At 46.3% G+C, this 27,877-nt stretch overlaps 1 protein-coding gene and 1 long non-coding RNA gene across 4 annotated transcripts in view; one reads left to right on the top strand and one right to left on the bottom strand.

Annotated features, from left to right (window-relative positions):
• Positions 1 to 24,006, bottom strand: part of LOC114806008 — a 52,025-nt gene extending 28,019 nt beyond the window's left edge. The window contains exons 1-2 of one of the 2 annotated variants that reach the window (XR_005661264.1): positions 23,972 to 24,006; positions 11,481 to 11,574 (exon numbers count right to left, since the gene is read on the bottom strand). This is a non-coding gene — a long non-coding RNA (uncharacterized LOC114806008). Of the gene's footprint in view, positions 1 to 11,480; positions 11,575 to 16,185; positions 16,240 to 23,971 lie in introns of those variants that run through there. The other variant, XR_005661265.1, reaches the window with a different exon arrangement.
• WDR27 (WD repeat domain 27) overlaps positions 1 to 27,877 on the top strand; it is a 286,735-nt gene that overhangs the window by 132,698 nt on the left and 126,160 nt on the right. For both annotated transcript variants that reach the window (XR_005661263.1, XM_029048637.2), the window contains exons 22-23: positions 2,384 to 2,481; positions 20,866 to 20,968. Coding sequence is in view for 1 of the 2 variants with exons in the window: in XM_029048637.2 (XP_028904470.1) it covers positions 2,384 to 2,481; positions 20,866 to 20,968 (201 nt within the window). In the remaining variant the exon portion in view is untranslated. The remainder of the gene's footprint in view (positions 1 to 2,383; positions 2,482 to 20,865; positions 20,969 to 27,877) is intronic.

The raw sequence follows: 27,877 nt of genomic DNA, 5'->3' as shown, positions 1-27,877 counted from the left end.
AGCTCTCATTTCCTCTTCTCCTGCACTGCCCTTGCATTTATTCACCCTCCCTCTTCTCACAAATTCTTATCTGTAATTTACTTTCTTCTATTAATGTCTGTCTCCCCCTCTAGAGTGTTAGCTCCTTGTGGGCAGAGAATGTGATTACCAACTCTGTTATATTGTACCCTTCCAAGTGCTTAGTACAGTGCTCTACACACTTATATTTTACCCTTCCAAGTGCTTAATACAGTGCTCTACACACAGTAAGTGCTCAATAAATACAACTGATTGATTGATTGCCCCCATCTCACCATTCACCCACCGCTGTGGGGCTTTTGACAGAAAGAGTTTAGGATCAAGAATTTGCACAGCACCATTTACCTGCTTTCCTCCCTGCTAGTCATATGTCTGCTGGGGCAAGTAGTGTGAAAAGGGATAAGGACTGAAGCACATTGTGCAGAAAATGCAAGAGTTGTAAGCCCATTTGTGGCTCAAGAGGAAGCAGTGTGACCCAATGAAAAGAGCACACGCCTGGGACTCAAAGGACCTGGGTTCTAATCCCAACTCTGCCATTTGCCTGCTGTGTGACTTGGGTAAATCAATCAATAAATCGTATTTATTGAGCGCTTAGGCCATGCAGAGCACTGTACTAAATGGTTGGGAGAGCACAATAAAACAGAATTAGCAGGCACATTCCCTGCTCACAATGAGCTTGCAGTCTAGAGGAGGAGACAGACTCTGTGCCTCAGTTTCCTCATCTTTAAAATAAGGATTCAATACCTACTCTGCCTCCTACTTTAACCATGACCCCCTTGTGGGACAGGGACTGTGTCTGATCTTGTATTTTATATCTACTCCAGGGCACTGTGTGGTATACAGCAGTTGTATTGATGCCCGTCTACTTGTTTGGTTTTGTTGTCTGTCTCCCCCTTCTAGACTGTGAGCCCGTTGTTGGGTAGGGATTGTCTCTATCTGTTACCGAATTGTACTTTCCAAGAGCTTAGTACAGTGCTCTGCACACAATAAGCACTCAATAAATATGAATGAATGAATGAATGAATGAATGACTCTCTAAAGGTGCATTCCCTTTGCTTGTTATAGCCAAAGATGCCAAACTTCCTGGACAACCAGTTTTCATTGTCAAAGTGCCCCAGTCATGGGAGTACAAGTCATGGGAGAGAAAATTGTACCAAGAGAAGGAGTAATTATGCTATTTGTTAAGCGTTTTCTATGTTCCAAGCACTATTCTAAGCCCTTGGGTAGATACAAGGTAATCAGGTTGTCCCTCTTGGGGCTCACAGTAATAATAATAATTATAACAATAATAATAATAGTATTTGTTAAGCACTTATCATGTGTCAAGCACTGTACTAAACACTGGGGTAGATAAGCAAATTGGGCTGGACATAGTCCCTGTTCCATGTGGGCTCACAGTCTCAATCCCCATTTTATGGATGAGGTAACTGAGGCCCAGAGAAGTGAAGTGACTTGCCCAAGGTCACACAGTAGACAAGTGGCAGATCCGGAATTAGAACCCAGGACCCTCCGACTCACAGGCCTGTGCTGTATCCATTACACCATCCTGCTTCTGCAGGAACCCACCCACTGCAATGCTCCAGTCAAGAAGGTAGCAGCCTCATTTCCCAGCCACCAACACTTCTGGGTGGGGTGGGGAAGGATCAGTGAAATGAAGAGAAAAGGCCTATCCTTGCTTATTACCCTCCTTTTGCCTGAATTTGGGCTATACACTGCTGTTCGTTAGAACTCACACTTCGAATCGTACAAAATATTGCTTACTAAAAAGGATGTGTTAATAGAAGAAGAACCCACAATGGTCCTCAGCTGTCAAGACACGCTGTTGATATCAATGAAAAAGTAACCAACTAAATATCTCTAAATAGTAGTTTTGAGCTATGCTCAGAAGAATAACTCAGGGATGCTTAAGTTGAATAGCGTCTTCATATAGTTACTGACTAATCAGTGAATGCTGTTTTTTTCATAGTTTTAGATCAGTGTGTATATTATTCCCTTTATTGTAGTACCTTGAGGTATTGCTTGTTTGTTTATTTAAAGTGGTATTTGTTCAGCACTTATTAGTGCCAGGTGCTATATTAAGCACTGGGGTAGATACAAGTTAATCAGGTTAGACACAGTCCATGTCCCTCGTGGAGAGCACAGTCATAACCCCCATTTTTCAGATGAGAAGACTGAGGCACAGGGAAGTTAAGTGACTTGCTCAGGGTCATACAACAAACCAGTGGAAGAGCCAGGACTAGAACCCAGGTCCTCTGGCTCCCAGACCCATGCTCTATCATTAGGCTATGCTGCTTATTAGTTTTGCTTCTGGAGAAGCTGCTTCTCCAGAACACACATTGAACTGAAGTTATTTTCACTATTACAGGGATCAGCATTTGCTACACAGCAAAGTGAGGCATACAATCTTTTTCTCACTACGGCCGTTGGTGATGGAATAAAACTGTGGGACTTAAGAACATTAAGGTAAAACTTTTCTTTTTTCGAGTTACTGGTAATCTGGAAGAAGCAATTGGCTTAATAGAAGAGTTTATTTTAGCCTGTGTATTCATTTAACAAATTAAATAATCTAAAAATTGGAGTGTTTTATTCACTGAGTATGTACTTAAATTGATTGTTTGATTTTTAAGCAAGTCTTTTGAAATTGAGTAATTGTGGGTATATTTATTGAGCACTTACCATGTCCAGAGCACTGTACCAAGCATTTGAGAGAGTACGATAGAATTAGAAAACACATTCCCTGCCATCTTATCTTAGGAGGAGCTTATCTTAAAAGTCCATTCAGAATGCATCAGGTCCCTCCTCAAGAATCTTTTCTCTGCATTGAACAAAGTCTTCAAACCGGATTTAAGACTGTACGTCTCCCTTCTGCTGCTACACCTCAACTCCTATTCTTTACCTCTCCCAAGCTAATTACTTTTTCTTGTCTTTTCAGTGTACGATCACAGCTGCCAAATCATAGTATATCTCTCTACTTTTAAAGTCACCTCCTCTAAGAAACATTTCAATCAATCCATCAATGTTAGTATTTGTTAAGCACTTACTATGTTCAGAGCACTGTTCTAAGCGCTGGGGTAGACACAGGGGAATCAGGTTGTCCCACATGGGGCTCACAGTCTTAATCCCCATTTTACAGATGAGGTAACTGAGGCACAGAGAAGTTAAGTGACTTGCCCACAGTCACACAGCTGAGAAGTGGCAGAGCCGGTATTCGAACCCATGACCTCTAACTCCAAAGCCCGGGCCTCTTTCCACTGAGCCATGCTGCTTCTCCAATGGCATTTATTGAGCACTTACTGTGTGCAGAGCTCTTTACTAAGCACTTGGGAGAGTACCATATAACAGAGCTGGTAATTCCTGATTAAATCCCCAACCTCTGGTCATGTGTGTTGTCTTATCAGCTTCCTGAACAATAGTGAGTATCTATTATAAATAAATAAATGCACAAATAAATAAATACAGTCAATAAATGTAACTTGTTAAGCACTTACTAAGTGCCCAGTACTGTACTAAGCATTGGGGCAGATACAAGATGATAAGTGGGGCTCCCAAGTCTAGGAAGGAGTAATTAATGAATGATGGTATTTGTTAAGTACTTACTATGTGCCAAGCGCTGTTCTAAATGCTGGGGCAGATACAAGTTATTCAGATTGGACACAGGTGCTGTCCCACATGGAGCTCACAGTCTAAGTAGGAGGGAGTAGGATTTATCAATCAATCAATCAATGGTATTTATTGAGTGCTAACTGTGCACAGAGCACTGTACTAACCACTTGGGAGAGTACAGTACAATGTAGTTGATAGTCATGTTCCCTCTCCACAGTGAGCTTACATTGATATCAGTAATAATGTATAGATATGTACATAAGTGCTGTGGGGCTGAGAATGGGGCAAATACAAAATACCCAAAGGTCACAGATCCAAGCACAGAGACGACATAGAAGGGGAAAAGAGGGTTTAATCGCAAAGGCCTTTTGGAAGAGATGTGACCTTAATAAAGCTTTGCAAATGGGAAGAGTGTTGGTCTGGTGTACATGGAGTGGAAAGGAGTTCCAGGGCAGAAGGAGGAAGTGGGAAAGGGGCTTGCAGTGACATAGACGAGATCAGGGCACAGTGAGCAAGCTGGTGCTAAAAGGGACTAAGTGGGCAGGCTGGGCTGTAGTAGGAAATCAGTGAGGTGAGGTAGGAGGAGGCAAGAGGAGTGAATGGTTTAAATCTGATGGTAAGCATGACATGGCCACAAGTACACTAAAGATGACCAGAACAGAAACAAAGCCTCACACCTTGCGAGATAAATAGAGGCAGCAGCAGAAACAGAGAGACTGAATTAGGGCAGCAAGAGAAACACAGAGAGAGAGAGACAGAGACAGAGAGAAGCAGATGGCGAGACAGAAGGCAGAGGAAGCAGAACATGACGGAGAATAGATAAGCATGAATGGCAGCGACAGATGGAAATAACAGTAGAGATAACCAGAGAAAATACAAAGAGATGAGGGAGAAACAGTTCAACTCAAACAGAAAAGGACAGTGTGGTGATCTGGAAGTCTCCCCAGCCCTTCTCCCGGCTGAAGTAACCACACAAGTCACTTGAAAGAGGGCTGTGTGATGTGTGTTTGTGTGTACAGTGCTCGCACATAGTGCTTAACAAATACCAGCATCATCATCATCATCACTGCCCTCCCCTTTCTTGCCACCACCGCTCCCTTTCTCTGTTTCTTTCTCTCTCCCTCTCTATGCCTCTGCCTCCATCTTTTTATCTGTGTCTTTTCATCTCTTCCCATCTGTTCAACCTTATCCTTGCTAAGAGTCATTTTGAAAATATAGCATACTGGCCATATATTTTGCATGGAATTTCACTGGGGCATATTCATAGTTGTCCTACTGTCATTTTTCGCCCTTTAACATACCACCAGTTCTGCCATAATGTGTATTTTCTTTGCTTGTTTTGGGTAGATTGCTATTGAAGAATTAGGTTATGTTTTTTTGACCACCCACATCTGCCTGGATGCAAAGTGATGTGACATCACGAGAATCATAGGGAATCTTGTTTTTCACTTCCATGGTCAATCAGTCAATCAATGGTATTTATTGAGCACTTACTGTGTGCAGGACACCATACTAAGTGTTTGAGAGAGAACAGTATAACAGATTTGGTAGATGTGTTTTCTGCCCACTCTAATAAATCCTATTGATGAAGATGATGATCTTTAAGTGTTTGGTATTATCTGTACTGTGCTTTTCTGTTTAGATCCGAATGGTCGCTTCCTGTTCCATTAATCTAAAATGTAGTCTTTTTACTGTCAGTGTTTTAGAGGTTCTCGATGTTGCTGAAGTTTCTTTTCCAGTGGCCATCAAACTCCAGGAGATTCTCCACTGAGAGCTTCTCAGAGTGATATTCAAAAGCTTCCTCAACACCTCTACATCCTTCTTCTCCAGTCAATCAATCAATGTTATTTATTGAGTGCTTATTGTGTGCAGAGCACTGTACTAAGCACCTGGGAGAGAACAATACAGTAGAGTTGGTAGACATGATTCCTGCCTTCAAGAAGCTTTATAATCTAGCTGGGGAGACACATTATAATAAAGTTCTGATTGAGAAACGGTAGAGTATAGATTAGGTACATAAGCTCTCTGTGGCTGGGGTGGGGTGAGAAAGTGCTTAAGGTATTCAGACTCAAGTGCATAGGCAATGTAGAAGGGAGGGCGAATAGTTGGAAAAATGAGGGGTTAGTCACAGAAGGTCCCCTAGCAGAGAAGCAATCTTAGTAGAGCTTTGAAGATGGGGAGTAATGGTGGTGTGTCATATATGAAGGAGAAGGGAGTCCTAGGCTACAGGAAAGACATGAGCAAGGGGTCATTAGTGAGGCAGATGAGAAAGAGGTACAGTAGTTGAGGAGCAAAGTATGCAGACTGGTTTGTAGTGGAAAATTAGCGAGGTTAGGTAGAAAGGGGAGAGCTGATTGAGTGCTTAAAAGTTGATGGAAGGAGTTTCAGTTTGATGCAGAGGTGGATGGGTAAATGTTGGAGGTTTTTCAAGAATGGGGAGATGAGCCCTGAGTGGTTTTGTTAGAGAAATGATCTGGGAAGCAGAGTGAAGTAAGTACTAGAGAGGGAAGAGACAGGAGGCGGGGAGGTCAGCGAGGAGCCTGATGCAGTATTTGAAGTGAGAAATGATAAATATTTGGACTAGCGTAGTAATAGCGTAGCGTAGTAATAACTGGGAGAGGAAGGGATAGATTTGAGAGATGTTATGAAAGAAGAATTGACAGAATTTGGTGACCGCCTGTATATGTGTGTTGAATGAGAGAGATGAGGCTAGGATAATGCGTAGATTATATGCCTGTGAGACCGAAAGTATTGTACTGTCTACAGTGATTGGAAAATCTTGGAGAGGACAGGCTTGGGTGGGAAGATGAGTTTTGTTTGAATATGTTAAGTTTGAGATGTCGGTGGGACCTCCAAGAAGAGATGTGTTGAAGCAGAAGGAAATGTGAGACTGCAGAGAAGGAGAGAGGTCTAGGGTAGAGAGATAGATTCAGGAATCATCTGCATAGAAATAGTATTTGAAGCTGTGGGAGTGAATGTGTTCTCCAAGGGAGAATGGAAGGGGAACAAAACTGAACCTTGAGGGACACCCACAGTTAGGGGGTGGGAAGCAGAGGAGGAGCCAGCCATAAGAGCAAGGTGAAGCAGCCAGAGAGATAGGAGGTGAACCAGGAGAGGACAGTTCCCGGGAAGCCAAGGTTCACTGGCTTTCCAGGAGAAGGGTGTGGTGCACAGTGTCCAGAGCATTGAAGGTAGCTGAAAAGTCATGGTCGAGAAGGATAAGGATGGAGTAGAGGCTGATTTATTTGGCAAGATGGCAGTCATTGGAGAAGGCCATTTCCATGGAGTGAAGGGGATTTATCCTGATTGCAAGAGGTAAAAGGAGAAAATTGGAGGAGAGGAAGTGGAGGCCTTGGATATAAATGACTCACTCTAGGAAATGGGAAAGGAAAGGTAGGAGGGAGATGGGTTGGGGAGGATTTTTTTAGGATAGGGGATAAATGGACATGTTTGAAAGCAGCGGGGATGGAGCCATTGAGAGTGAGCAGTTGAAGCTACCTGTCAAGAAGGGAAGAAGGAGAGTGCAAGTGTTTTAATAAGATGTGAAGTGATTTCTGAGTTGCAGATATAGATTTTAGAGACCTCTTGAGATACTACTGGCAAGGATGAGAGAGTTGAAGAGGGGGCAGACTAAAAGAATTTAGCGAGGTCATGCTTGATGGTTGCAACTTTATTAATTAATTAGGTGACCAGATTAATAAGGGTAAGGGATAGGGACTGCAGGCTGACAAGGGGTTTGAGAAAGGAGTTTAAAGTCTGGAGCAGCTGGTGCAGACAAGCTTGTCTCTAGACTGTAAGCTCATTGAGAACAGGGAATGTCACTGTTTAGTGTTGTATTATACTTTCCCAAGTGCTTAGTACAGTGACTTGCCCACAGTAAGCGCTCAATAAATGCGATTGAATGAATTGATGAGTGGAGAAATATTAGTCATGGACAGAGAAGAGGGCAGAGATATAGCAGCTTAGGAGGAGTTTGACCTGGACCAGGGCTGCCCGATGTTAGGATTTCCACCAGCAGTTCTGTTTGGCATGAGCACAAGACCAGAGGACACATACAAGACAAGATATTAGACCCAAGACATTGCAATAGAAACATTGGACCACTTGCCCATGTGCACAACATGATCGTTCACTCAGAGCCAGTTTTGATGAAACTCCAATTTTAATGAGCTGCCAGTTGTGAAGCAGAGTGGCCTAGTGGAAACAATAATAATACTACTAGTAATTATGGTATTTGTTAGGTGCTTACTCTGTGCCAGGCACTGTACTAAGCATCGAGGTGGTTACAAGCAAATTGGGATGGACATAGCCCCTGTCCCACATGGGGCTCACAGTTTCGATCCCAATTTTACAGATGAGGTAACTGAGGCACAGAGAAGTAAACTGACTTGCCCAAGGTCACACAGCAGACAAGTGGTGGAGCCAGGATTAGACCCCATGACCGGAACCCATGGAAAGAGCCCAGGCCTGGGAGTAAGAGGACCTGTATCTTAATTCTGGCTCTGCCACTTGCCTGCTTTGTGACCTTGGACAAGTCACTTAACTTCTCTGTGTTCAGTTTCCTCAACCTTAAAATGGGATTACAAAACCTGTCTTCACTACTTCTGATAATAATAATAATAACAATAATAATGGTATTTGTTAAGCGCATACTATGTGCCAGACACTATTATGTGCCAGGCACTGTAATAAGCACTGGGGCAGATACAAGAGAAGCAGCGTGGCTCAGTGGAAAGAGCACAGGCTTTGGAGTCAGAGATCATGGGTTCAAATCCTGGCTCTGCCACTTGTCAGCTGTGTGACTCTGGGCAAGTCACTTAGCTTCTCTGTGCCTCAGTTACCTCATCTGTAAAATGAGGATTAAGACTGTGAGCCTCACGTGGGACAACCTGATTACCCTGTATCTACCCCAGCGCTTAGAACAGTGCTCTGCACATAGTAAGCGCTTAACAAATACCAACATTATTATTATTATTATTATTATTACAAGCAAATTGAGTTGGACACAGTCCCTGTCCCATGTGGGGCTCACAGTCTCAATCCCCAGTTTACAAATGAGGTAACTGAGGCCCAGAGAAGTGAAGTTCATTCATTCAGTAGTATTTATAGAGCGCTTATTATGTGCAAATGTTCGATAATCCCTGCCCAATAACAGGCTCACAGTCTAAACAGGGGAGACAGACAGCAAAGCAAAACAGAACAAAACAAGTGAGTAGTCTGGCGCAGACATCATCAAGATAAATAGAATCATAGATATATACATGTGATTAACAAAATAAATAGAGTAATAAATAATATATGCAAATATGCACAGTGCTGAGGGGAGGGGAAGGGGGAAGAGCAGAGGGCGGGAGAGAGGGGAATGGGGAGGGAGGAGGAGTAGAGGGAAAGGGAGCCTCCTGGAGGAGGTGAGCTCTCCCTAGGGCTTTGAAGAGGGGAAGAGAGTGAGTTTGGCAGATGTGAAGAGGGAGGGCATTCCAGGACAGTGGTAGGATATAGGTCAGGGGTTGACAGCGGGACAGGCATGAATGGGGCCCCGTGAGGAAGTGGGCAGCAGAAGAGCAGAGTGTAAAGGGTGGGCAGTAGAAAGTGAGAAGAGAGGTGAGGTAGGAGGAGGCAAAGTGATGGAGAGCTTTGAAGCCAAGAGTGAGGAGTTTTTGTTTTGTGCGAAGATTGATAGGCAACCTCTGAAGGTTTTTGAAGAAGGGAGTGACATGCCATCTCTTCCCAGATGACACACAGATCTACATCTCTGCCCCTGTCCTCTCCCCCTCCCTTCAGGCTCGCATCTCCTCCTACCTCCAGGACGTCTCCACCTGGATGTCTGCCCGCCACCTAAAACTCAACATGACCAAAACTGAGCTCCTCATCTTCCCTCCCAAGCCCAGTCCTCTCCCAGACTTCCCTATCACCGTGGATGGTACGACCATTCTTCCCGTCTCTCAGGCCCGCAACCTCGGTGTCATCTTTGACTCGTCTCTCTCGTTCACCCCACACATCCGATCCGTTACCAAGACCTGCTGGTCTCACCTTTATAACATCACCAAGATCCGCCCTTTCCTCTCCACCCAAACGGCTACTTTACTGCTACAGGCTCTTGTAATATCCTGGCTAGACTACTGTGTCAGCCTTCTCTCTGATCTCCCTCCTCCTCTCTTGCCCCACTCCAGTCTATTCTTCACTCTGCTGCCCGGCTCATCTTCCTGCAGAAATGATCTGGGCATGTCACTCCCCTTCTTAAAACCTCCAGTGGTGCCTATCGACCTCCGCCACAAAACAAAAAACTTCTCACTTCAAGGCTTCAAGGCTCTCCATCACCTTGCCCCTTCCTACCTCTCCTCCCTTCTCTTTCTACTGCCCACCCCGCACGCTCCGCTTCTCTGCCGCCCACCTCCTCACCGTCCCTCGGTCTCGCCTATCCCGCTGTCGACCCCTGGACCACATCCTCCCACGGTTCTGGAATACCCTCCCTCCTAACCTCTGACAATCTAATTCTCTTCCCCTCTTCAAATCCCTACTTAAAGCTCACCTTCTACAAGAGGCCTTATAATAATAATAATGATGTTGGTATTTGTTAAGCGCTTACTGTGGCCGAGCACTGTTCTAAGCGCTGGGGTAGACATAGGGAGAGTCAGGTTGTCCCACGTGGGGCTCACAGTCTTAATCCCCATTTTACAGATGAGGGAACTGAGGCACAGAGAAGTTAAGTGACTTGCCCACAGTCACACAGCCGACAAGTGGCAGAGCTGGGATTCGAACTCATGAGCCCTGACTCCAAGCCCATGCTCTTTCCACCGAGCCATGCTGCTTCTCCAGGCCTTCCCAGACTGAGCTCCCCCCTTTTCCCTCTGCTCCCTCTACCGCCCCCCACCTCTCCACAGCTAAGTCCTCTTCTCTCCCCTTTCCCTCTCCTCCTCCCCCTCTCCCTTCCCATCCCCTCAGCACTGTACTCGTCCACTCAACTGTATATATCTTCATCACCCTATTTATTTTGTTTAATGAGATGTACATCACCCTGATTCTATTTATTTGCCATTGTTTTAATGAGATGTTCTTCCCCTTGACTCTATTTATTGCCATTGTTCTTGTCTGCCTGTCTCCCCCGATTAGACTGTGAGCCCATCAAAGGGCAAGGACTGTCTCTATCTGTTGCCAATTTGTACATTCCAAGGGCTTAGTACAGTGCTCTGCTCTACATAATAAGCGCTCAATAAATACTATTGAATGAATGAATGAACATGCCCTGTAGGAAGATGATCCAGGCAGCGGAATGAAGAATAGACTGGAGTGGGGAGAGACAGGAGGAAGGGAGATCAGAGGTGACTTGCCCACGGTCACACAGTAGACAAGTGGCGGAGCTGGGATTAGAACCCATGACCTTCTGACTCCCAGGCCCAGGCTCAATCCACTATGCTGTGCTGCTTCTCTACGCTTAAACTTATGCTTAGACTGTGAGTCCCATATGGGACAGGGACTGTTGCCAACCTGATTAAATTGTATCTACCCAGCGCTTAGAACAGTGCTTGACACATAATAAGTGCTTAAAAAATACCATGAAGATGATGATGATTATTATTATTAACCAGTGAGGGACACCCACCCAGAAATAGCTTTAAGGCTCAGTCTAAATTGTGGGGTGCCAGGTGGTTAAGGAACAGAACTAGTGTAACCACCAAGTAGATTCACTATCAAAACAACTCTTTTTACCACTCCCCCTCCCATCCATTTTGATCTTGGAAGTGCCCCCCCAATCACAAGGTCGCTCTTGGATTTGGGGTTATTGTCTTCTCAAATCCCTAGAAATCTGTTAGCAATGATGGGCAGATTTTCCTCCAGATTTTAATCAGATATACGTTTACCTCATTCCGTAATTCTGAGATGTTATCGTTGGCATTCTTGGTCGAGTAGCCCTTCCAAAATTAGTTTGCCTTCTCCATCTGTTGTCCTGATGTCCTGGGGAAAAAAAGAAAAGTAGCTATTGCTCCTTGTTCCATCGCCCCTGCAAATGACAGAGGAATTTGGAGGCCAAAAACATAAACTTCATATGCTCAAGCAAATAATTGAGATGACGGGGAGATCATTCAATCAATTGATCATATTTATTGAGCACTTTGCATGTGCAGAGCACTGTACTAAGCACCTGGGAGGATACAATATGACAGAATTGGTAGACATTCTCTGCCCATAAGGTGCTTTCACTCTAGAGGGGAGACAGACATTAAAATTAATTATAGATTTGTAGATATGTGCTGTGGAGCTGAGGGTTAGGTGAATAAAGAGTACAAATCCAAGTGACACAGTTCATTCTCAGTCTTCTTCAGGGACTCTTCTTCTGCCTCCCACCCCCTAACTGTGGGGGTCCCTCAAGGTTCAATTCTGGGTCCCCTTCTATTCTCCATCTACACCCATTCCCTTGGAGAACTCATTGGCTCCCATGGCTTCAGCTACACCTCTATGCAGGAGATACCCAAATCTACATCTCCAGCCCAGATCTCCCTCCCTCTCTGCAGTCTCACACTTCCTCTTGCCTTCAAGACATCTCTACTTTGATGTCCTCCTGTCACCTCAAGCCTCACATGTCCAAAACAGAGCTCCTTATCTTCTCACCCAAACCCTATCCTCCCACTGACTTTCCCATCACTGTAGATGACACCATCTTCCTTCCTGTCTCACAAACCCGTAACCTTGGCGTTGTCTTTGACTCTTCTCTCTCATTCAACCCACATATTCAATCTATCACTAGGTCCTGTTGGTCCCACCTTCATAACATAGGTAAAATCCACCCTTTCCTCTCCATCCAAACTGCTACCAAGTTGGTACAATCACTCATCCTATCCTGCCTGGATTACTGCAGCAGCCTCCTTGCTGACCTCCCAGCCTCCTGCTTTTCCCCACTGCAGTCCATTCTACACTCTGTTGCCCAGATTGTTTTTCTACAAAAACATCCAGGTTATGTCACTTGGTTCCTCAAAAATCTCCATGGTTGCCCATCCACCTCCGCATCAGACAAAAACTCCTCACCACTGGCTTTAAAGCAGTCTGTCACCTTGCCCCCTCCTACCTCACCTCACTTCTCTCCTACAGCCAGCCCACACACTTCACTCCTCTAATGCTAACCTTCTCACTGTGCCTCGATCTCACCTTCTTGCTGCCGACCCCTAGCCCACATCCTGCCTTTCACCTGGAACCCCCTCCCTCCTCAAATCCTACAGACAATTACTCTCCCCCACTTCAAAGACTTATTTGAAGGTATGTCTTCTCCAAGAGACCTTTCCTGACTAATCCCCCCATTCCTCTTCTCCTACTCCCCTCTGCATCACCCTGACTTGTTCCCTTTGTTCTTTCCCCCTCCTAGTCCCACAGCACTTACATACATGTAATTTATGTATTTATTTGTATTAATGTCTGTCTCCCACTCTCTAGAATATAAGCTCATTGTAGACAGGAAATGTGTCTGTTTATGGTTGCATTGCACTCTCCCAAGTGTTTAGTACAGTGCTCTGCACACAGTAAGCACTCAATAAATACAATTGAATGAATGAATGAATGGATGAAAGAGAAAGGGAAATGAGGGTTTAGTTGGAGAAGGTCTCTTGGAGGAGATGTAATTTTCATAAGGGTTTGGAGGTGGGGAGAGTGATGAACTATTGGATATGAAGGGGGGGAGGGGGAGTTCAGGCCAGAGGCAGGATATGGGCAAGGGTTTGGCAGCGAGATAGGCAAGATCGAGCTACAGTGAGTAGGTTGGCATTAAAGGAGTGAAGTGTGCGGGCTGGGATGAGGTAGCAAATCAGAGAGGATTTCTCTCTGTTTTAGGATTTCTCTCTGAAATAGGAGAGGGCAAAGTGATTGAGTGCTTTAAAGCTGATGCTAAGGAGTTTCTGCTTGATTTGCAGGTGGTTGGGCAACCACTGGAGGTTCTTGAGGAGTGGGAAACATGGATTGAACTTTTTTTTAGAAAAATGATCCAGGCAGCAGAGTGAAAAATGGACTGGCTTGGGGCGAAAAAGGAGCCGGAGCACTATGAAAAATTAGTAATCCTTTTTTTTTTTGTAAAATTTTGGGTTTTGCAAAATTCAGTGACATCACAGGCAAAGTGATGAGTGAACCAATATTTTTAAAATGATCATGGTCAGCCATGTTTTATGATTAGATTTCCCAAACACTGGTATCTGAATAGCCTTTTTATTTTCCTGGCATTCTCAGAGAAGTAGACTAACATTTGTTTCAATTTTCTGTCTCTTACAGCATTAGCTCCAAAGAAGAGATTTAGTCTGCATTGGCTGCTTTAAAGACAGTCATATGCTTTTCATCTTTAGACATATAAATACTATTCTCTATTTTCTTCCAAAATAGATCATTCTCACCACAATTAAAAAGTTGCTGAGCATTTTAACTGCCCTCCTCAGTGATTGCTTCCAAATGAGTGGGAAAAGCTGCTTCACCTCCTAATTTTATACTATGCCTTTTATTCCTCTGAACAAGCAGTGACTATTAGGAAAATTGCCTTTGTAAAACTTGCCCTTTATCCATTTTTAAAGAGTAAAAAATCCTGAAAACTTTACCCCTGATTTGTAAAAATTGTGTGCTTGATGTTTTGAGTTGGATCCTTACATCAACTGGAAAGCAATCTATCTATGTTTACCATGAGATCATTTTTCTATTCTTGGTGTGGATCACTTGCCATTAATGATGGCAGCCAATTTAGAAAATTATTAAGCTTATCAAATTGGTTAAGGATGGTTCTTATAGTGACAAGGGAAAGCGTTCAAGTGGTCTTATTATCATTTCTAATTTTACATTGGGTGATACTATTTTGCCCTTTTTTACTTACTTGGATGAATCATTTGCAATGATTTTCCTTTTCTTGCTCATACTGGAAAAATAAAAGGAATCACATCTCTCCTGCAACTAGCAAAAGCAAATTCAACTCTGAAGTCACATGAGAGGGTGGAGGTTGAGAATGTAGGGTGCAAACATAAGGAGTTAGGGATTGAGGAGGGGTCTGCTCATGAGTGATCAATTGCAGGGCACTGGATTAAGCACCTGAACTGTGCTAAGAAGCAGTAACTAAACTGTATCTTTGCATTGGTAGGGGAAAATTGAGTATTTTCCATCGAGTTTCAAAAGAGTTTCAAAAGTTCAAAAGAGTTCAAAAGTTTGAAAAGAGTTTCAACATAGGTTGGCACAGCAGGATGTGAAGAAGAGTTAACTAATCATAATGACAGCATCAGTGGTGTCAGTGATGTCAATGGGATGATGAAAGAAAGCTGGGAAGATGGAGAGAATGCGGCTTGAGAAGGTCCCAAATTGAACCGTAAAACACAATTGTCAGTATTTAAGAGCTCCTGAATGAAACATTTAAGGGAAGCAGCATGGCTCAGTGGAAAGACTCCGGGCTTGGGAGTCAGAGGTCATGGGTTCTAACCGCAGCTCTGCCACTTGTCAGCTGTGTGACTTTGGGCAAGTCACTTCACTTCTCAGGACCTCAGTTACCTCATCTGTAAAATGGGATTAAGACTGTGAGCCTCGGGTGGGACAACCTGATGACCCTGTATCTGCCCCAGCGCTTAGAACAGTGCTCTGCACATAGTAAGCGCTTAACAAATGCCAACATTATTATTATTATTATTATTATTATTTAAGAATGTACAGTGATGCTCACAGCATTTAGAAGAAGAGTTTCCCCAGAGAACTGGAATCGTATTCTGACATCAACTTCCAGATTCCTTGTTGCATTGCAAGTTGGTCCTCACAGAATGAAAAATCTGTGTCATTCCATTGGTGAAGGGAAATAGTCCCATCCCCTTTAGATTGTGAGCTTGTTATGGGCAGGGATCGTCTCTCTTTATTGTTGTATTGTACTTTCCCAAGCGCTTAGAACAGTGCTCTGCACACATTAAGCACTCAATAAATACAATTGAATGAATGAATGAAAGTTCAGGAAAAAAGGCTCTTCAATTCTGCAGGATCAGTCATATCATCACTGAATAGAATTAGGATCTTGGTGACTTCTCAGGACAGCCAAATATCAGCTGCCAAATGGTGGAAAAGATAGGGGAAGGATAGGGTTTAGGTGGGAAGTTAAGGAGTTCAGTTTTGGACATGCTTAATTCGAGGTGTTGTCAGAACGTACAGGTCATAATGGTAGAGATGTCTCGAAGGCAGGAAGAAACGTGAGATTCCAGGGAAGGAGAGATGTCGGAGCTGAAGATGTAGATTTGATAATCATCTTCGTAGAGATGGTAGTTGAAGATGGTTGTGAATGAATTATCTAAGGAAGTAACTGTAGATGGAGAATAGAAGGGGACCTAGAGCTGAGCCTTGAGGGACCCCTAGTGTCAGAAGGTGGGAGGCAGAGGAGTAGCCAGCAAAAGAAACTGAAAAGGAGCCTGTCAGAGAGGTAGGAGAAGAACCTAGAGAGCACAGTGTCAGTGAAGCCAAAGTTGTATAGAGTTTCAAGGAGAAGGGGGGGGGGGTCTACAGTGTCGAAGGAGCTGAGAGGTCTAGGAGGATTAGGATAAAATAGAGGTCATCGTATTTGGTGAGAGGTACTTTGGTTACCTTAGGGCTGTTTCTGTGGAGCGATGAGGGGTGACAGCCAGATTTGGGAGGATCTAGGAGAGAATTGCAGGAGAGTAAATGGAGTCAGTGAGTGTAAACAACTCTCTCACGAAGTTTGGAGAGAAATGGTAGGAGGGAGATGGGGTGATAACTGGAGGGAGCTGTGGGGTCAAGGAAGGGTTTTTTTTAGGACAAGGGATATATGGCATGTTTGAAAGGAGTGGGGAAGAAGACACTGGAAAGTGAACAGTTGACAATGGAAGTCAAGGAGGGAAGAGGGAAGCTGTGTTTAAAGAAAGTACGAAGGGCTGGAGTAGATTTAGGCGGTGAGATATCTCATCTTGAATTACTGCAGGGAATTTTGGAAGAGTCAAATAGGGTGGAGGAAGACGGAGGGATTGGAGAGGAGCAAGGGAGATTTTAGGGAGATTGTGCCTGATAGTTTCAATTTTGTTGAGGAAGCATGTGGCCAGGTCATTAGGGGAAAGAAATGATGGGGATCGGGGACAGAAGGTTTAGAATGGAGTTAAACATCTGGAACAGCTGGTGAGGATAGTGGGTATCTTCGCTCACTCTCCAGGGGCTTCTTCCCCTCTGCCTTCAAACATACCCACGTCTCCCCATCCTAAAAGAACCCCCTCTCTTGACCCCACTGCCCCTTCCAGGTATCACCCTATCTCCCTCCTACCCTTCCTTTCCAAATTTATAGAGCAAGTCATCTACACTTGCTGCCTTGAATTCCTCAATTCCAACTCTCTCCTGGACCCCCTCCAATCTGGCTTCCATCCCCTCCACTCTACTGAAACTCTCAAAGGTCACCAATGACTTCCTTCTTGCCAAATCCAATGGCTTCTACTCTAACTTAATCCTCCTTGACCTCTCAGCTGCCTTTGACACTGTGGACCATCCCCATCTCCTCAACCCCTTATCCATCCTTGGCTTCGCAGACTCCATCCTCACCTGGTTCTCCTCTTATCTCTCTGGTCATTCACTCTTGGTCTCCTTCATGGGCTCCTCCTCCCCCTTCCATCCCCTAAATGTAGGTGCTCCTCAAGGGTCAGTTCTTGGTCCCCTTCTGTTCTCTGTCTATACTCACTCTCTTGGTGAACTCATTGACTCCCACAGCTTCAACTATCATCTCTACGCAGATGACACCCAAATCTACATCTCCTCCCAAAGCAGCGTGGCTCAGTGGAAAGAGCCTGGGCTTGGGAGTCAGAGGTCATGGGTTCGAAGCCCGGCTCTGCCACTTGTCAGCTGTGTGACTGTGGGCAAGTCACTTAGCTTCTCTCTGCCTCAGTTACCTCATCTGTAAAATGGGGATTAACTGTGAGCCTCATGTGGGACAACCTGATGAGCCTGTATCTCCCCCAGCGCTTAGAACAGTGCTCTGCACATAGTAAACGCTTAACAAATACCAACATTATTGTTATTCTCTCTCCTTCCCTCTAGGCTCATATCTCCTCCTGCCTTCAGGACATCTCCACCTGGATGTCCGCCCGCCTTCTGAAACTTAACATGTCCAAGACTGAGCTCTTTATCTTCCCTCCCAAACCCTGTCCTCTCCCTGATTTTTCCATCACTGTGGATGGAACTACCATTCTTCCCGTCTCACAAGCCCGCAACCATAATGTCATCCGTGATTCCGGTCTCTCATTAACCCCACACATCCAATCCGTCACCAAAACCTACTGGTCTCAACTTCACAACGTTGCCAAGATCCACCCTTTCCTCTCCACTCAAACCACTACCTTGTTGGTACAATCTCTTATCATATCCTGACTGGATTACTGCATCAGCCTCCTTTCTGATCTCCCATCCTCCTGTCTCTCCCTGCTTCAGTCTATACTTCACTCTGCTGCCTGGATTGTCTTTCCACAGAAACACTTTGGGCACGTCACTCCCCTCCTCAAAAATCTCCAGTGGTTGCCTATCAACCTCTTGCCGAATTGTACATTCCAAGTGCTTAGTACAACTGCTCTGCACATAGTAAATGCTCAATAAATACTATTGAATGAAGCATGAAGCAAAAACTCCTCATTATTGGCTTCAAAGCTCTCCATCACCTTGTCCCCTCCTTCCTCACCTCCCTTCTCTTCTTCTACAGTCCAACCCGCACACTCCACTCTTCTGCTGCCAACCTCATCACTGTGCCTCGTTTTCGCCTGTCCCACCGTCGACCCCTGCCCCATGTCCTCCCTCTGGCCTGGAATGCCCTCCCTCCTCACATCCACCAACTAGTTCCCTTCCCCTCTTCAAAGCCCTACTGAGAGTTCACCTCCTCCAGGAGGCCTTCCCAAACTGAACCCCCTTTTTCCTCTGCTCCTCCTCCCCTCCCGATCATCCCTACTTCCTTCCTCTGCTCTACCCCCTTCCCTGCCCCACAGCACTTGTGTATATTTGTACATATTTATTACTCTATTTTATTAAAGATGTGTGTATATCTATAATTCTATTTATCTATTTTGATGCTACCGAAGCCTGTTTACTTGTTTTGTTTAGTTGTCTGTCTCCCCCTTCTAGCCCATTGTTGGGTAGGTATTTTCTCTTTCTGTTGCAGAATTGTACTTTCCAAGTGTTTAGTACAGTGCTCTGCACAGAGTAAGTGCTCAATAATTACGACTGAATGAATGAAGGAGCTGTATTATTGTCAGGCAGTGGAGGAGACCAAACTGAAGCAGATAAGAATTAATTTAAGGTGGACAAGATCAGAGAGATGCCTGTTTTTCTTCCAACAGGGCTCTGCCGCTCAGGCACAGGATTGGAGGAAGCGTACTATGGAGAAGATCCAGGGTTGTGGGTTCCCAACCAAGACTAGTGGATGAATGGGGGAGCAAGAGAGTTCAGTTGAATGTAAAGGGTCAATTTGTGCATTAGGAGAAAATCATTTGGTTATGGATGGAGACCAACTCGGTAGCATGGCTGTAGAATACTGAAGGGCTTCAAAAGAAGGGAGGTCCCTGTGGAGGAAGGGTACAGATTTGTCGGGCATGGGTGTTTGGAAAAGTGAGAAGGTTGTGCTGTGATAGAGGAATTTCAGAATTGTGAGGGTAGAGATTGTATAATTACTAGAGATTATAAGAACAAGTGTGTGCCCAAATTGGTAAGTGTTTGAGTGGGGTGGAACACAAGGTCATTTGAATAAAGGAGTGAGAGGAGGTGGATAATGGAAGGATCGTCGGGGACATCTACATGGATATTGAAGTCTCCAAGGATCAATGTTGGGATGTAGATTGAGAGAAGGAATGTGAGAAAGGGATCAAAATGGTTCAGAGAGTTGGAGGTGGGGCCTGGCGGGGCGGTAGATGACTGTGACTAGCCATCGGAGTGAGTGGTAAAGAAGGATGATATGGGCTTCAAAGAAAAGGAAAGAGAGGGATGGGGGAGTTGGGATGGTGCGAAAGCAGCATGGGGAGCAAGAAGGAAGCCAACTCCTCCTTCTTTCCCACTGAGTCTGGGGGAGTGGGAGAAGATGAAAGCCCCTCTAAAGAGAGTGGCAGGGGAGATCGTGTCAACTGGGGAGAGCCAGGTTTCAGTCATGGTGAGGAGAAGTGCCTGGGTCAGGAGCAGGTCAAGGATGATGGGAAGCTTCCCCATGATGGAGTGGGGGTTCCACAGGCCACATTTGGTTGAGGCTGTGGAGGAGGGGACAGCATGAGGGGTGGGGAGGGGTTGGATGGGAGTGAGCTGTTGGAGGTCAGTGCAGGGGGAGATGAGGGGTGGCGCTGGGACAGGATGATAGGAAGGGGTGGGAAGGAAATAAATGGGAGTGAATTGAGAAGGGCTAGCCTGTGAAGAGGGGGATGAAGAGTGCTTAGTACAGTGCTTTGCACATAGTAAGTGCTCAGTAAATACAATTGACTGATTGATAAGGAGGGGCTGGGGGTAGGAGGCATGGATGAAGGGAATCAGAGGGAGAGGACTGAGGGTGTGTGGTGGGATTAGGGTGTAAAACAAAGAAAATCCGAGCTCCAGCAGTTGATCTGTGGATCCAGTGGCCAACACAGGTTCCTCTAATAGGTGGCTACTTAGCTGCTCCCAACTGGGGGAATCCACTGGTTCTGAGCTGCAATTTGTGAATGAGCAGCACTTATTAGGTCAAAAGTTGTTGATGGGATGATTGTCAGGTGTTACCTCCTTCTCTAATGGGTTTGGTATTGTGTGTGAAGGGGATTGGTGATTCCTTCCTCCTGCAATCCCAAATCCTAGGTGCATATATGGGGGGAGGAGGAAATGAGGATGCCGGTATTTCCTCCCTCTGGGCCTCCTCTGGGTGGGACTGGGGGGTCGACCCTCCACTTTGCTCAGTCCAAAGGCACCCAGGTTCAGAGGGCCATCTTTCCGTCAGACAGGATCCACATAACAGCAGAACTATAACAAAGAATGAAGTCTTCTATTTCTTGGAATTTTAAAAAAATATGTTAAAATATTATCTTTGAAAAGTCAGAAGTGTTATGTGTAGCCAGTATTTTTGACCCTAGGCAAAGTGTTCATTGTAGGGTTGTGTCCAGTTTCAATCACGTCCAGGCTAATCCTGGGCAGAATTATATCAAATGATTCTGTCTAGAATTGAATTGAACTGGATTACTGTCATTTGAACCCATCTCTGCCTACTTAATTCTTTTTATAATGGTCTTCGTTGAAAATAAATGTTTGGACATTTTTTTTTGTCCCATGAAGGTGCGAGCGCCATTTTGAAGGACATCTAAACCGTTGCCACCCATGTGGAATTACATTGAGTCCCTGTGGACGATTCATAGCCTGTGGATCTGAGGACAGATGTGTACGTAAGCAAATGAAATGCCATTATGCACACCAAACTCTTAAACCGTTGGTTGATGTACATTGCAGTGTTGATTGTTTAACTGCAGAACTTGGTAAAAGGCTCAATACCCACCTGAAAATAAAAGATTAGGCAAATTGAGAAGCAGCATTTGTCTGCTTTGTGACCTTGGGCAAGTCACTTAATTTCTCTGTGCCTCATTTTCCTTGTCTGTAAAATGGGGATTTAAGACTGTGTGCTCCACGTGGGACAGGACTATGTCCAAGCTGATGAGCTTGCATTTATCCCAACACTTAGTGCCTGGCACATGGTAAGGGCTTAACAAATAGCCTTATTATTATTATTATGTATACATATGGTTTACATAGAGAGAAATATGGTATATTATATATATATATTTATATACCTCACATATACCATGATATATATAGTATAGTATGCACACACTATTTTCAATATAGCCATAACTATGTCTACACACCTATCTACACACTATATCACGTACACATATTCGGTGACTTTGTACGCCAAGATGCCACTATCAGTGAAATTTACCTACAGTTGCCTTTGTGGCCAAGGTCTGGCATCTAGCCTAAGCCTTAGGGCAAAGATTTTCAGCCTTATTGTGTTTGTTGTTTGTGTTGCCTGGGGCAGTTGTCACCTTTGCTAGTTTGTCTCCTGACTGTTATGGCACATCTGCTCAAAAAGAACTGCTTCATTTTATACTACACTGTGCCTTGCTGGTTAGCCTGCTGCTTTTGTCTCCCAGTTTTCTGTCATGATGCTATATTCCATGAGGCTTTTCTTTACTGTTTCCTTTAAAAATTTCTCTTTTCCCCACTTAGGTTGGGGTCTCTCCATTTCCAACTCATTGTAGAACAAGTTATATCTTTCTGTCTCATGTATTCTGTTGAATTAACCATAACTGCAAGGCTAGTTGTTGGGTTTTTGTCCAGGCACTGATGTTCACGATCCTGTCTTTCCATTTGGTGGTGTTAGGCTTTTAATATTTATGAAATTCTTCAAATAGATCTGCCTTTTGGGGGAGAGGGAAAAAGGGTTATTCCAGGTCTCATAACCATCTGAGAGGCTGGATAACACTATAACTCTATAGACCTTTGGTTTGATTTGAAATCTGATATTCAGCTGTTATCACATGCTGACAGTCTCCTAAAATTATATAATAATATTCGTTAAGCACTTACTATGTAATAATGGTGGTATTTGTTAAGCGCTTACTATGTGCAGAGCACTGTTCTAAGCGCTGGGGTAGATGCAGGGTAATCAGGTTCTCCCACGTGAGGCTCACAGTCTTAATCCCCATTTTACAGATGAGGTAACTGAGGCACAGAGAAGTTAAGTGACTTGCCCACAGTCACACAGCTGACAAGTGGCAGAGCTGGGATTCGAACCCATGGCCTCTGACTCCCAAGCCTGGGCTCTTTCCACTGGGCCACACTGCTGCTTGGCTATGTGTCAAGTAATGTACTAAACACTGGGATAGATACAAGATAACCAATCAATCATGCTTGCTGGCTACACAGCACTGTACTAAAGTTTTTGGGAAAGTACAATACAAGAGTTGGTAGATATGTTCCCTATCCACAAGGAGCTTACAGTCTAGAGATAATGAGGTCTGAAGCAATCCCTGCTCTTCATTGGGATTTTAGGAAGGTTTTGAATGTGGGGAAGGCTGTAATGATGGTGGGAGAGTTGACAGCCAGGTACAGTTAGAAAGCTAGCTTGGGAGGAAAGATGAAAGTGAGTTGGGAGAGTGGGTGAAGAGAGCAGATAGTTAGGTGGGGTGAGTTGGTGGGACAGTCTTAAAGCTGATTTTGTTTGATGCAGAGGAGCACAGGAAGCCAGTGGAGGCTTTTGAAGAGAGGAGGATAAGTGTTGAGTGAAGCTTAAAGTATATGACCTGTGCAACTGCTTGTAGGATGGATTGCAGGAGGGGATAACTGGAAGCAGGGAGAGAAGCAAGGAGACTGATATGGTAGACAGCTGTTCGGGTGGAGAGGAAGGGGTGGATCTGGGAAATGTTGTGTAAGAGGGACTGGTAGAATTTGGCAGAAGATTGAATATGAAAGCTGAAGGACAGCTAGGAGTTGGATGTACTCCATTCGAATCCTTCTTGACCTCACAGCAGCCTTTGATATTTTGGACCACCCTCTTCTCCTGGAAACATTATCTAACCTTGGTTTCTCTGTGTACTCTAGTGAACCTAGAATAATGAAAAAAATGTGTGAGAAATAAATTATACTATTATTCTCTTAAACTTTGGATGTGCCAAACTTGGGCCTAAAGTTTCTTAGCTCAAAAAGAAGAGACAAGAATTTCAATGGAATAAAAAGAATATCAGGGTTGATATTGCAGATATTAAGAAAAAAAAGTGGGTCTCAGAAGCATTGATATCCAGGTATGGCCTTCAGGGACATTCCAGACTTTCTGGTCTTGTGAAGCAAAATCAGTGTTTCTGCTATATAATTGTTGGATAAATGGAAGGATTTGTTTTGGGGATAAAGGATTACAATATGTGTCTTGTTTACTGACTTCAACATAAGACCTTCAAAAATATTTAAGAACGAAAAGACATCATTATTTTCGGTAATGCAGGCCTGGATACCTATAGGAAACATTGACGTTTGAGTCAATGTATTGTTTTCCCATGATGACCTTTTTCCTCCTCAAGAAATCTGAGACTATTGGTAATATATCCTCACAGAGGCATCTGGGGGGCTTACATAGGCCTCAATACTCCCCTTCTCGGCCCCAAGGACATTGTGTCCTCGGGGGACATTGTGTCCCCCTGCTCGGGCCCGGGGACATTGTGCTCCCCAACCGCTCCCCTACTCCGCCCGAGGCGGCCATTTTAGGAAGCCCCCACTCTGCCTGAGGCGGCCATTTTGGGAAGGCCTCACTCCCTCTTCCCTCTTGAGGTGATTCATCTCTCCCGCCCCCGCCCCGGGCGACGACGTCCTTGTTCTCACCATGTTACCTTACCTTAGCCGCCGCCTACGGCCGCCACCCACCCCGGACAACCTCAGGGCCCCCCCGCCGCCACAGGGTTATTTGGTCATGAGCTCTGGGACTCTCTCGGCCGCTGGCCGCTTGACTTTGAGTCTGATCGGGTAGGGTCGGCTCGTCCCCCGACCCTGGTCATCGCCTGCTTATTAACACTATTGTAGTGTGCCTTACTGTAGCATGTTGCTATATTTGCGATCTCGCTTTTTATTGTTTATTGTCGTCAGATTTTGAATTTGATCAGGTCGCCCCTTAATCGAGTCTACCCCCGACCCTGGTCATCACCCCTTTTATTAACACGACTATATTGTATCATACTCATCACCCCTTTTATTAACACGACTATATTGTATCATACTGTATCATGTTGCTATATTAGCACCACTGTATTGTATCATATTGTATCATGTTGCTATATTACCGATTTCGTTTATTACTGTTTATTGTTGTCAGTGCTGCCACCCACCTCTCTGGCCTCGCCATGTCCCTTCTCCCCCCCTCCCCCCTCCCACCCCTTCCTGTCCTCCCCTTCCCCTTCCCCTTCCCCTCTCTCGCTCAGCTCTTTCCCGCTCTCTCCTCTGTCTCCTCCCCCCCTCCTCTCTCCCGCCCTAGAACCCCACTTTACCAGCGCTACCCCTCTTCCCCCTCCCCCTACTCTTCCCCCCACCAAACCCCCTCTTCACCCCCTCCCCCCTTCTCTCTTCCCCACCCATGCCCCATCCCAGTCCTCTTGTCCCACCGCCACCCCTCATCCCCCTCTCCTCGTCCAGGGCCCCGCCACCTCCTTCCCATCCAAACCCTCCCCTCCCCCCGCCCTTCCCCCCCTCCTCCCCTTGCACCCACAGCTACTTTCAAGTGTGGCCTCTGGAACCCCCGCTCTGTTACAGGCAAGCTACCTTTCATCCATGACCTTTTCCTCTCCCGCTCTCTCCTCCTCCTCGCCCTTTCGGAAACGTGGCTCTCTCCCGAAGACACGGTCTCCGCCGCCGCTCTCTCCGGCGGAGGCCTCTCCTTCTCCCACTCCCCCAGACTCACCGGTAAGGGAGGAGGCGTCGGCTTCCTCCTCTCGCCCCGATGCCGCTTCCGCACTATCCCTCCTCCCCCCTCCCTCTCCTTCCCCTCCTTCGAAGCCCATATCATTCGCCTCTACCACCCACTCCAGTTACTTGTCGCCGTCATCTACCGCCCTCCCGGTCCCACCTCCGACTTCTTCAACCACCTTGACCCCTTTCTCACCTTCCTCCTCTCCTTCTCTCTGCCCACTCTGATCCTTGGAGACTTCAACATCCATACGGATGTACCCGACGACTCCTCTGCCGCCCGCCTGCTATCCCTCCTCGACTCTGCCGACCTCCTCCTCCACCATACCGCGCCCACTCACCGACTTGGTCACACCCTCGATCTTGTCATCTCCTACCGCTGCACTATCTCCTCACTCACCAACTCTGAAATCCCTCTCTCGGACCATAACCTTCTCACCTGCCTCATCTCTCACACTCCCTCCCCCTGCAAATCTTCGCTACTGCCCCACAGAGACCTCCGCTCTCTCGATCCCATCCGTCTTTCCAATAGCATCTCGCCTCACCTTGCCGCCCTGTCCTCTCTTCCCACTCTCGACGATCAGGTCTCCGCTCTCAACTCCACCCTCTCTACTCATCTCGACTCTCTCGCCCCCCTTTCCCTCCGCCGCTCTCGCGCCACCAACCCACAGCCCTGGATCACCTCCTCCGTCCGCCTCCTACGCTCCTATGCTTGAGCTGCTGAGCGCTGCTGGCGAAAGTCCAAGCACCAAGCCGACCTCACACACTTCAAATTTATCCTTTCCTGCCTTAACTCTGCCCTCTCCTCCGCCAGGCAAAGCTTCTTCTCCTCCCTCATCGACACCCATGCCCGTCACCCCCGCCGATTGTTCCGGACCTTTAACTCTCTCCTTAGGCCCCCTGTTCCTCCCCCTCCCCCATCTCTCACCCCTAATGATCTGGCCACCTATTTCCTCACGAAAATCAACACGATCAGGTCTGAGCTCCCCAAAGTCACCCCTCCGCCTCTCCCCTCCCCCCCACCAACCCCCTCCCCTACTTTCCCATCCTTCCCTGCAGTATCCTCAGAGGAGATCTCCTCCCTCCTTGCAAGTGCCACCCCCTCCACCTGCGCCTCGGACCCCATTCCCTCTCACCTTCTTAAAACCATCGCCCCTGCCCTCCTCCCTTCCTTAACTTCTATTTTTAACCACTCAATCTCCAAGGGCTCCTTCCCCTCTGCCTTCAAACACGCCCACGTCTCCCCCATCCTAAAAAAACCCGCTCTTGACCCCACTTCCCCCTCCAGTTATCGTCCTATCTCCCTACTACCCTTCCTTTCCAAAATCTTAGAACGAGTCGTCTACAATCGATGCCTAGAATTCCTTAACTCCCATTCTCTCCTAGACCCCCTCCAATCTGGCTTCCGTCCCCTCCACTCTACCGAGACTGCTCTCTCTAAGGTCACCCATGACCTCCTTCTTGCCAAATGCAATGGCTCCTACTCCATTCTGATCCTCCTTGACCTCTCTGCTGCCTTTGACACTGTCGACCATCCCCTCCTCCTCCATACCTTATCTCACCTTGGCTTCACGGACTCTGTCCTCTCCTGGTTCTCCTCTTACCTCTCTGGCCGATCATTCTCGGTCTCCTACGCTGGAGCCTCCTCCCCCTCCCATCCTTTAACTGTTGGAGTTCCTCAAGGGTCAGTTCTTGGCCCTCTTCTGTTCTCCATTTACACTCACTCCCTTGGTGAACTCATCCGCTCTCACGGCTTTGACTACCATCTCTACGCAGATGACACGCAGATCTACATCTCCGCCCCTGTCCTCTCCCCCTCCCTTCGGGCTCGCATCTCCTCCTGCCTCCGGGACGTCTCCACCTGGATGTCGGCCCGCCACCTAAAACTCAACATGAGCAAGACTGAGCTCCTCATCTTCCCTCCCAAGCCCGGTCCGCTCCCAGACTTCTCCATCACCGTGGATGGCACGACCATCCTTCCCGTCCCGCAGGCCCGCAATCTCGGTGTCATCCTTGACTCGTCCCTCTCGTTCACCCCACACATCCTATCCGTTACCAAGACCTGCCGGTTTCACCTCTACAATATCGCCAAGATCCGCCCTTTCCTCTCCACCCAAACGGCTACCTTACTATTACGGGCTCTCGTTATATCCCGGCTAGACTACTGTGTCAGCCTTCTCTCTGACCTCCCTTCCTCCTCTCTCGCCCCGCTCCGGTCTATTCTTCACTCCGCTGCCCGGCTCATCTTCCTGCAGAAACGATCTGGGCATGTCACTCCCCTTCTTAAACAACTCCAGTGGTTGCCTATCGACCTCCGCTCCAAACAAAAACTCCTCACTCTAGGCTTCAAGGCTCTCCATCACCTTGCCCCTTCCTACCTCTCCTCCCTTCTCTCTTTCTACCGCCCACCCCGCACGCTCCGCTCCTCTGCCGCCCACCTCCTCGCCGTCCCTCGGTCTCGCCTATCCCGCCGTCGACCCCTGGGCCACGTCCTCCCGCGGTCCTGGAACGCCCTCCCTCCTCACCTCCGCCAAACTGATTCTCTTTCCCTCTTCAAAACCTTACTTAAAAATCACCTCCTCCAAGAGGCCTTCCCAGACCGAGCTCCTCTTCCCCCTCTACTCCCTCTGCCATCCCCCCTTTACCTCTCCGCAGCTAAAGCCTCATTTTCCCCTTTTCCCTCTGCTCCTCCACCTCTCCCTTCCCATCCCCACAGCACTGTACCCGTCCGCTCAACTGTATATATTTTCGTTACCCTATTTATTTTGTTAATGAATTGTACATCGCCTTGATTCTATTTAGTTGCCATTGTTTTTATGAGATGTTCTTCCCCTTGACGCTGTTT

The sequence above is a fragment of the Ornithorhynchus anatinus genome, chromosome 21 (assembly GCF_004115215.2).
Source record: "Ornithorhynchus anatinus isolate Pmale09 chromosome 21, mOrnAna1.pri.v4, whole genome shotgun sequence".
Taxonomy (NCBI): domain Eukaryota; kingdom Metazoa; phylum Chordata; class Mammalia; order Monotremata; family Ornithorhynchidae; genus Ornithorhynchus; species Ornithorhynchus anatinus.
Note: the sequence above shows the minus strand (reverse complement) of the source record. Positions and strands in the feature narration are given on the sequence as shown.